This window comes from Ipomoea triloba, chromosome 11, assembly GCF_003576645.1.
Source record: "Ipomoea triloba cultivar NCNSP0323 chromosome 11, ASM357664v1".
Taxonomy (NCBI): Eukaryota; Viridiplantae; Streptophyta; class Magnoliopsida; order Solanales; family Convolvulaceae; genus Ipomoea; species Ipomoea triloba.
In genome coordinates this window covers 8944521-8955662 of record NC_044926.1, presented here as the reverse complement: position 1 = coordinate 8955662, position 11142 = coordinate 8944521, and the positions used below count along the sequence as shown (strand labels likewise).

At 33.5% G+C, this 11142-nt stretch overlaps 2 protein-coding genes across 8 annotated transcripts; one reads left to right on the top strand and one right to left on the bottom strand.

Annotated features, from left to right (window-relative positions):
• The first annotated feature begins 1619 nt into the window (after positions 1-1619).
• On the top strand, positions 1620-4800 carry LOC115995595. Of its 7 annotated transcripts, none has more exons than XM_031234679.1 (9): positions 1620-1760; positions 1848-1917; positions 2505-2572; positions 2964-3025; positions 3106-3187; positions 3298-3531; positions 4020-4078; positions 4266-4327; positions 4418-4800. In XM_031234679.1, the coding sequence occupies exons 1-9, from the start codon at positions 1716-1718 to the stop codon at positions 4540-4542; spliced, it is 807 nt and encodes a 268-aa protein (XP_031090539.1). In that variant the 5' UTR covers positions 1620-1715; the 3' UTR covers positions 4543-4800. The 7 variants fall into 7 exon arrangements, with proteins under 7 accessions (XP_031090539.1, XP_031090538.1, XP_031090535.1 ...); XM_031234678.1 differs by having other exon boundaries at positions 4403-4800; XM_031234675.1 differs by having other exon boundaries at positions 4191-4327.
• Positions 4801-8465: 3665 nt separating this feature from the next.
• LOC115995681 (ras-related protein RABA6b-like) lies at positions 8466-10227 on the bottom strand. The gene is made up of 2 exons (XM_031234786.1): positions 9797-10227; positions 8466-9187 (listed from the first exon to the last, which is right to left on the bottom strand). The coding sequence occupies exons 1-2, from the start codon at positions 10015-10017 to the stop codon at positions 8737-8739; spliced, it is 672 nt and encodes a 223-aa protein (XP_031090646.1). The 5' UTR covers positions 10018-10227; the 3' UTR covers positions 8466-8736.
• Positions 10228-11142: the final 915 nt, after the last annotated feature.

The window sequence follows — 11142 nt, the reverse complement described above, 5'->3', positions numbered from 1 at the left end:
TTACCTATAATGTTATTATGGTAATATGGTAATTAAAGTAGAATAATATTATAATCTACCATTCATATGTATTAATTATAATTGCTAATATTGCATTATCTGCCACCCCTACTCCCACGCTTTCAACCACCCAGCAGTAAACATATATATTATTCTTAATCAAATCAAATCATGTTTTGTTACGTTTAAGATATTGCATTATCTACCATTCATATGTATTAATTATCATTTAAAAAATAAGAAAAATATATTCTAATCTATACGTATAAAATATATGAAAATATATTATTTTATATTACTATATTATAATATTATATTATTTTGTAACCTCCATACTATTATTTTGTAACCTCTATAATATTATAATATCTATACTATATCTAAAATTAAAATCCTTCTATTTCATTTTCCACCCAAACTTTTGTAGTCAATTAATTAAATATTTTATTGGTCAAATAATTAATAAAGCTTATTTGGTAAGAAAATGTAAAGAAAATTAATTAAACATGGGTTGTTAGATTTTTATAATAATTAAAATTAATTCATTGAAATATGGAGGAGGAAGATAAAACCAAATGCGATATGGTAAAAGTGAATGTACTTAAGGTATAATTGCACATATATTAGTGTAATTGACTAATAATAATTGCCTAATAATTATTATGGTAATTAAGCTAAACATTGGTCGTTGACTTTATTTTTATAATAATTATAATTAAATTATTTCTTAATTTTCCCATATTTATATTAGTAATAATATGATTACATAAGTCATGTTGCATAAAGATCTTTTTAAGATAATCGTAGACAAACAAGTCATATATTATTCAATTAATTGAGTAATACTTTTGCACTAATCTTATAATCAAATAAATGTACACGTTCAATATTAAATTTTTTTATAATTTCATCTTTACTTTTATTATCTAAATACATAATAAAAAATTTATCCGTGCATCGCACAAGTAATTGGATAATTATTTGCTCTAATTGAAGCAAGGAAAACATCATAAAACATAATCGATCCAACCAATTTCATCAATTGCGCTACATAATATTCGGTGTTATAATTTGTATAATTGTATTTCGATCCAATATTCTTAAATATTATAACAAATCCATTCCGTGCAACGCACGGGCGAAAATAATAGTTTTATTAGTAAAAAAACTCAATAGTATTTTATAATGAATATATATATATATATATATATATATATATATATATATATATATATATATTGTATCAGAATTACTTTATTTTAAATACAAAAAATCCTTTTTCTTCTACAAATGCAAAATTTTTGTGAGACCTATTGAAGGGGAAAAAGTGTAACAAGATTGCCATTTTTTGTTTGAAATATTCATGATTATTTACAAGGTAGTATTCGATCTTGAATCACCTATTTAGAATGGTAATAAAGGTGCATCCCACTATAAGTAGAAGAAAAGAAAATTATAGTCTACATGTACAGATCATCAATTAGTTACCAGGGTGAAGTTGAAAGCAAAGCAAAGAAAAGAAAATTATAATCTTAAAATTAAGAGAAAAGAAAATTATAATCTTTTTTATCCTAAAATTAAGAGGAAAAAAGGACATATTTCACACCGAATTGGGTCGGTCAATACAATTATCCTCTGTAGCCTGTAGGAGAGCAGGCGTGATGAAAAGCAAAAGGCAAGAGGCAATCTAATTGTAGTTGGAAGAAGATTATCTGATGGGAGCCGTTTCTCATTTCTTGGCACTCACTGCCATTGTTACTGTAACCACTCTTTTTGCTCTATATATGGCCATGCGTTTGTTTACTGTAATTGATAAGTGTTGGTGGGTTGTTTTCTTGTTGTTGCAGATCGCTTATCAATTGTTTTTCTTCATAATCACAGCGATTCTCAAGTTCGATAAACTCACTGACTTTGCAGGTAAACTCATAGTATTAGTTGTCCTTTTCTTGTTTGATTTCTTTCTTGCTATTGAATTAGACTATGTCTGAATTATATTTGGTGGATACCTAATGCATAGGTTATAAATTTCTTCTTCTCCAATATGTATTTATGCATATATATTAGTATATTTGACAAATTTTGTGCTTAAAGCTCAACTTTTTGGTGGTTAGTTAGCTCGGATACCAAATTGAATGAAGTCTTCTGTCACAACTAAAAGTTTAAGCTGACAGGTAGATTGTATATTTATGTTTATATATATATATATATATAGGCAAACAGTTAGTTCTGAATTAAGAGATTTATTCCTACTCAGGTGATTTATTTCTGCCAATTATTAGTGAAAACTAGGTTGACATTTAGCTTGCTTTTGTTTTGGTGTAAATGTTGGACTCAATGCAGATATGTCAAACAAATACGGTGTCTTGATTTATTTCTGCTTTTCTGGCCATAAGTTATTCAGTGATACTTTATAATAAGATCACGACTTTCGTATCTGTATTGTGCTTATCATTGTTTATCAAAAGTTGCCTCTCTAAAGGCGGTTTGTCCTTGTACTTTAACAGGAACCACAAATTTCATCGTACTTTCAATATTAACCTTAGTTCTTAAGGGTTCTTGGCATTTTCGACAGGTAAGCATTTTATTTGAATCTTCGATTCCCTCAATTGACTTTCCCATTATGGCCCAGAATCCATGAATGAAGTGTATCTTGTTGCCTAGCTCCAAATTCCACTGGAAATTAGTTATATATATATATTTTTGGGGTTGGAACTTTAAATTATGAATATTGAGTTCTGGACAAATGTTACCACTGCTTACCTCAGAGAAACTTAAACTAATATTTTCTTTAAACGTGGTATAAAGTATAAATCAGCATCTAGCAATTCTCAGTTTACAATTACAAAGCAAGAGAGGTTTTTGGTCATTTGTTAGTGTTTCGAAATACATTTGGTTTTGAATTTACTCACCCTAGAAAGTTGTGGTTCTTTCTATGATTCAATTACCCCAGATTACTCTTTCAGGTGATTTTATCTATGCTAGTAGTAATATGGGGTCTTCGGCTGGGACTGTTTCTGTTAATGAGGTAAGATAGTGATATTTTGAAATTTTAGCATAACTTGCAACTGATGCTAAATAGGTTTTTGGTCTTTGCTTCTTCTGAAGGATATTGCAGTGGGGAGAGGACCGACGTTTTGATGGAAAGCGTGATCAGTTAGGGAGATTGGCAATATTTTGGACATTTCAGGTTCTATTGCGTATTTCCCAATGTGAAACTAACACGCCTAATTATCATATGTTTGTTCTGGTTACAAAATGACCTGTGTGATACTCGAAAAAATTGTTTTATTCTTGCAGGCCATTTGGGTGTGGACTGTTAGTTTACCTGTGACCGTCATTAATGCAAGCGACAATCAACCGTCTCTTCATGCTGGAGACATTATTGGTTGGATTATGTGGTCCCTTGGAATTTTAGTTGAGATTACCGCTGATCAGCAAAAGTTGAAATTTAAAAGTTCGCAAGAAAACAGAAGAAAATGGTGTAGTGTTGGACTTTGGAAGTACTCTCGTCATCCAAACTACTTCGGCGAGGTTAGGCCATACATTATCTTTTATCTACTATTTGGAGCGCATAGAAACTCTATCAGTTCCTCCGTTGTTTAAGAAGCTACTGATATCCTGTGCCTTCTACTGGATGTTTGCTGGTATCTCAACCTTTTGCATGTCATGTGTGTTTTAAATTATTTAATGTAAATCTGTTTTAACCATTCCTCTATGCCACTATGATGAAGGGTAAATCCACAATTTCCCTTTTGGTTTCTTCTTTCTGCTATAACTTCTAATGACCAGGTAGAGAATTGTTAGGAGTCCCACATTGAAAAAAAATATAAGAGAACATATAGGTTTATAAGGCCATGAGTTAGATTAGCAAATTGGTTGGATTCAGTCTTTTAGTGTGGTTAATCTGTTTTAACCGTGCCACTATGTAACTCGATATACATTTTTTCCCTCCGTAACATTAATCAAATTAGATAACAAAACCACTTTTTCTTGTAATATTCTTTATTACTTCTTGTCAGATCTTTCTCTGGTGGGGAATATTTGTGGCTTCGACTCCAGTGCTAGAGGGTGCTAAATGGTTAGTCGTGTTTGGACCAGTATTTCTTACGCTACTACTGCTTTTTGTTAGCGGCTTACCATTGCTCGAGGTACCAGTGTACCACTATTGGCTTTTGTTGTTGTATTTCAAGCGTTACATATCACAATCACGCTCGTGAAGACCGAAGAGGCGAAGACGTGAACTCATTATTGTTATTGTCACACAGGAATCAGCAGACAAGAAGTTTGGGAATGTTGCTGCTTACCTCTCATATAAAAGAACAACAAGGTGACCATAGTTATAAATTTATAATTCTTTACTTGCCTTATAATTAGTGGAAACTTGAAATATAAGTGCAAAAAGAAAAACAATTTTCAGCCCACTCGTTCTGCTGCCTCCTGGAGTATATGGGAATCTGCCCCAGTGGTTCAAAACATCTGTCCTTTTCGAGTTTCCTTTGTACAACAACAATCTTCCCAAGAAGACCTAAGTTGATGAGATAAAGGTTTGTTCAAATAAAGACCACATCTATTCCTTCCCATACTTGTTCATTTTCCACTATCTGCAACTGTTGTCAACCGGGCATGTTTACATGGGTTCTACCTTCAACCTAACCAACCTTTTACGATATTAATATTGATATATTGACCTACTATATATATATATGAAAAAATTCTAAGGTGTCGATCAAACTAGTGTCTTTTGAATAAGGTACAATCATGTATACCATTTATGATTATATTGGGTATGATTGAAAATCATTACAAAATCCTCCAAGAGACTTCTCTCGACAGAAGCTGAATTAGAAGCATTAACATTTTGACTGCCAATCCCATCCAGACCAACACATTCATCATTGAATAGCAAAATTAAAAGTCCTATAACCACCAAAATGTAGAAGTATTAAAAACTTAGAACCTTAAACACTTCAATAAACAACTAAAAATTAAATGATATACCGCATAACCAACACTTTCATCCACCTGAGAACCTAAACCCTGGGAAAGCATAGTCAATGGATTGTCACCCAACAAATTTGAACAGTGCTGTGAGAGCACTTCATCATTAGTAGAAACACTAAAAGTACAATGAATGGCGATTGCATACCCTGGAGTTTCTCTTTCCTAACAGTAACTCTAAACAATAAAACATTTCCAGTTAAGCGTTGAAGCTCAATTGGAATTTGGAACAAAATCACCCGCCTAAAAAAACCAATAGACCATTTCAAATTTAATACTCCCTTTGTCCCGAATCGGATGTCTCATTTGCTTTTTGCACGCTTTTTAAGAAATTAAAGTAAATATGATGTGATTTTCAATTATGCTCCTAACTTTTTCACTTTTGGAAATAAAAGTAATAAAGAAAGCAAAAGTCATAACGGTAAATTGGAAAAAGTAGAATGATGGTCATGTTCAATTTTGGGAAGAGGACAACATTTTGGGACAAACTAAAATGAAAAGTAAGACATGTAAAATGGGACAGAGGAAGTAATAAACTACTAAGTAACAAAATAAAAGAGATTACCTATGAATACTTAGACCTCAATTCCACAGACATACCGATCAATCTAGACCACTCTCGGTCCCATATTAGCATGGGAGCATCTCGACTGTGGTCGGCAACATGCAAAACCACCCTATACTTCATGATACCCTCACCCCAAGACCTAAGACATTTAGTACAATGTATGAGACCATTGTCCAACTTCTCAACCTTTTTATTGCAAGAATTACTCTTGCAAGAAAAGTAGAACCAATCCAAGTAATTCTTAACACCAAGAACCTTGGTAGCAACCCAAAGGGCAAATTATGCCGTGGACCCAGGTCCACCTTGCAAGGTGGACCTGGGTCTAATACGACGCCGTTTCACTATTTTTTTTAAAAAAATTACTAAACATATAACCCTGAAATGTGTGAATGTAGAGGTTTCAAATTGTGAATGTAGAGTTATGAATGTGTGAATCTGTAGTAGAGTTACCAGAGTTCTAGCAGCCCTGAAATGTGTGAATGTGGAGGTTTCAAATTGTGAATATGGAGTATAGAATTCGTGCATGTAGAGTTATGAATGTGTGAATCTGTAGTAGAGTTAACAGAGTTCTAGCAACTTGTAGCCCTATAATGTGTGAATTTGGAGTTCCCAAGTTGTGAACATGGAGTATAGGACCTGTGAATATAGAGTTTTGAATGTGTGAATGCATAACAGTGGTATTATAGTTACTAAACATATAGTCCTGTAATGTGTGAATGTGAAGTTTTCAAATTGTGAATATGGAATATAGGGTTTGTGAATGTAGAATTTGTGTTCTGTTGCGATGAGGAGTCGTTAACGCCATTAATTTTTTTTTTTTAAATTGTGAAACGACGTCGAATTGGACCTTGGACCTGGGTCCACGGCATAACAACTGCACCCAAAGCTGGCCCAACTACACCAACCAAACATAGATAAAGATTAGTAAAAAACAAAAAGATTAAAAGTGCAAACCTAAACTGAAATAATGAATTCAAAAAAAAAAAAAAAAAAAAAAAAAAAACCTTTGGATTGTTGTATACAACAATATCATCATCAATTCTAGGAACATTCAACTGAAGACCAAACCTAGAAGAAGACTGTATACACTTAAGAGGTGTATAATCACTGCAAACACTGTACAAAAAAAAAATCAATAAAAATAGAGATAGCAACCCTAAACAAAAATATAAAAAACAAGGAAGTATTTAAATACAGATTAGTTCAGTAGATAATAAAAATAGAGATAGCAACCCTAACTAACTAATTTGACTTTCCAGTATACGGTGAACTAGAACGACGATAGTTCAGTAGGTAGTACGACATTGTTAGCTAAGAATATAAAGGCAAGAAAGCAGTAAAGTCACTTAGCGATTTGATAACCCAGTTCAGAATATCATTCCTACATTTGGGGGCATCACTCTGATTTGCCCAACTCTTCATTGAATCCCATAGAAAGACTTCAGAGTTGGTGTTTGTCTTTGTAAAGACTTCAGAGTTGGTGGAAAAAGTACCAATTGATATTTTTTGACTTTCCCATATATATATATATATGTATATATTGGCATGTGGTACGGTAGAGCTGAAGATGAGTTGAGTTGGTGGTTTCTGGATTTTGTTCAATCCAAGGATCAATTGGTCATGTTTTTTTCCTGTAATTTTGTGTAAAGACTTCAGAGTCTTGATTTCTGAATCCTCCATTTTCAGGCTTGTGATGTGCTTTTCTAAAACCTTGTATTCATGTTTTTTTTTTTTTTAAAAGAAACCTTGTATTCAAATAAATGACCTTTTGTGTAAAGACTTCAGAATTGGTGTTTGTCTTTGTAAATTACATTGTTTCATCAAGACATCAAGAAAGCAGCTGACAAGTTGAAGAACTATTATACCTCAAAGGAAATAAATGCTCATTAAATTTGTGAGTAGTGTTCATTGCAGTTGTGTTAATGTTCATTGCATTAGTATTTATTGCTTTTGGAATTGATGATGTTAATCAATGAGTGTGTTCATTTCCTTTCAATTAAAAGTCCACCACTACATTAAAGTTGAGGGTACAACATGTTTGGTGCACCAGAAGTTTATAGTACACAAATTGGTTAAACAGAGACCATACCCATTGCTTTTGAGTTTTCTCACAAACATGATTAGGTAAACTGTACATTTCCCTTGAAACTTCCTTCTTTTTTGTTCATTAAGTAATTTAAAGATTAGGTTATAGAAATTTATTCAATATATGAAACTCAAAAATGACATCAATAAAATATAGACATGTGTCCAATATTTAATATATAGTGGTCCTATGAATTAGATTTAGGGTGCATTTGTAAAAAGTAAAAACAATTGTAGACTGCGTAGTTGAAGCGGTTTATTACTCTAATTGTTCTCATAAAGGTTGTTTGGATGAACTATGATTGGATTGATTTTAACTATAAGATCAAGTGGGAGTAGTTATGATTGGAGCACTCTAATCTCACCGTCATTGCTCTAATTGTTCTCTAAAAGGTTATTTGGATGAACTGTGGTTTGATCAATTCTAACTATAAAAAATTTAACTTGAGAAATAAGGATCAGGTGAGAGTGGTTATGATTGGAGCAGTCCAATTATTCTAATTTCATCGTCATTGCTCTGATTGTTCTTTGAAAGGTCATTTTGATGAATTGTGGTTGGATTGATTCCAACTACAAATATTTCAGCCGGAGTAATAAGGATCAAGTTGAGTGGTTATGATTGGAGCAGTCCATCTACTCTAATTTAACCGTCATTGCTCTAATTGTTCTTTGAAAGGTTTGTTTGGATGAATTGTGGTCAGATCGATTCCAACTATAAACATTTCAACTGGAGTAATAAGGATCAGGCGGGATTACTCTCCCAATTAAGCAGAGAACCAATCAATAATTTTTCCACTATTGGGATAATGAGAAATGAAAGAAAAATTTCAATCTTCAAATATTAAAACAAGGAGGGGGATCCCATGTGATAGTTATTAATATGATATACACAAACATATCAAATCCTATACCCAAAAAAAACCTAAAGGAGTATATATATATATATACTTATAGAAGGATTGTAAGTGATGATGATCCTGAGGATTACAGTCGATCCCCACAGACCGTGCCAATGTTAAAAACGCAATTCAATTGGATTAAAAGAAGTGCAATTTAGATTGCCGATGCAAAATTCTCAGCAAACTTCAATGTAAGCAGCAAGTAGAGGTGTGCTTAGTTGCAGTGACTTCATCAATGTGAATAATTTCCTTTCTTCCCTGCAGGCTTGATGTGTGGCTAAGCTTTCCTCCATTAATGGCCTTAGCTTCGAGGGCCTTCTGGCTCACAGATCGATGAATCTTGGTGATCATCTGCAGAAACGCCTCTTCCACGTTGAGATTCTCCTTGGCAGAGGTTTCCAGGAAGGAAATGCCCTCCAGCTCCGCTAGGCTCTGCCCGTCTTCTTGCTTGATCTCTCTGGAGTTTCCCAGATCGGATTTGTTGCCCACAAGGACAATCACCATGTCTGAGCTCCCCTGCTCCCTCAGCTCCGCCAGCCATTTCCTCAGACTCTCGAAGGTTGCTCTTCTTGTTATGTCGTACACTAGTAGCGCCCCCAGCGCTCCCCTGTAGTACGAGCTTGTGATCGCTCTAAACCTGCAAATTCATCATTCCTCAATGTTGATCGTGGGAGGTCTGAAGGGTCAAGTCCAGCATTAAGCGGATAGAAAATTAAACTTTTGAGTGATGGGTAAGGACAAAGTTCAGCACCCAATCTTTTAAAAACGTGACAGAAATAAGTATTTGGTCCTAACAACTTTAATTTTATGTCGGGAGATTGTTGAGCGGAGCCTAAAAGACCCAGTTCAGTACTAGATGGCTAGAGAATCGTTGGACGGTGATCTAAGGACTAAGCCCAACAACGGGCCCAGTTCAACACTAAGTGGCCAGAGAATTGCCCAGAAGACATGGCGCTGGCTACTAAAATTGCATCTTTGTTATTAACTTATGCAGTATTAACAGTCAATATTGCATCCACTAAGACTCGAACCACTCTTTCCATATGAGAGTGCAACTGGGTCCCACTAAATTACAAAGTCTTGGCAGAAATAAATTAGTTGTCCCTTCCATACTAGCTAAACCATATCTCAACAATTGTAATCAAACAACCTTAATTTTATGCTATGCTCTGATAGCCACACAAAAATGATATATATGTTGAAGAAGATAAGGATGAATAATGAAGGAAGTTTGAAGAATACCTACCTTTCTTGACCAGCAGTGTCCCATATCTGAGCCTTGATGAGCTTCCCACCCACCCTAATATTCCTGTAAGCAAATTCAACGCCGATGGTGGGCTTTGAATCCAGGTGGAACTCATCTTTGGCAAATCTTGACAGCAGATTAGACTTCCCCACGGCTGAGTCCCCAACAAGAACCGCCTTGAACAGATAATCACACTCTTCATCAAACGAATCTACGGCCATGATTTAACACCACAAAACCTAAATATAGTGTTCAACTAAACCCAACCCTGTCATGGGAGAGAGAGAGAGATAGAGAGAGAGAATTGAGGAAGAAGAAGAAGGAGAAGCAGAGGTAAAAACATGGGCTTTCTATCATAGTCACTTACCTAAAATGGGGAAGCGAGTTCATGAAGGGAAAAAATATATGTTAATGATGATCTGGACCATGGGTGTTTTAAGTGGAAAAATCTGAGCCGTTTATTTCGACCAATATATCTAATGAATTGGTAGTATTAACGAAAATGGATTCTAAACAAAAAAAAAAAAAAAAATTAACGAAAATGGATGAGGAACAACATTAGTAGGTATTTGGATGTATTCCATGGGAAACCATTGATAAATGATAAGACATTATGGCGGTTCCTTAATTATTGATAATACAATTATATGTAGACAGATGTAGGCAAGATCGGGTTCAAACCCATATGTATATCGTAACACTGCTGGGAGAGTTACTCCAAATAAAATTCTAATTGAATTTCAATTAAATTAGTCTCGTTCCGCGATACATATTTATACACTACGACTAATGTTTCAATAAGATAATATTTTCTCATGAAACTATAAGATACAACATGAATGTACATGGTCTATTATAGAAATACACACACATTAAATTGCGCACACTCATGTTAAGCAAATTGCACACACTTTAGACTGTGTGCATTTTTGTAATAGACTGTGTGTATTTATGTTGCATCTCACAATCTCAAGGAAAGATGTTGTCTCATTTGATTATTTATCTATACATTACAATTCGTAATCTTGATTCCAAATTAACTCTTATTAAATAAGCACATTCTAAGGTACAAAATTAAGCAGACTTTCATGTAATACCGTCTCATACATCTTTATCATATGAGTCAAGTTTAGATGAAAATGTAGTACTTATAATGAAAATGTAATACTAATTAAGAATAAATTGATTATTATTGAAAAGGGAATTAGTGTAATACTTGTAATGAAAAAGTTATATTTTTTGAGAAAAAAAATGTAATACTTTTTAAATCAAAATATAATGTTTAAGAGTTGAAGAGTTATTTATGAGAAAAAATATTACTGATAAGGGGAAATTGGTTATTACTT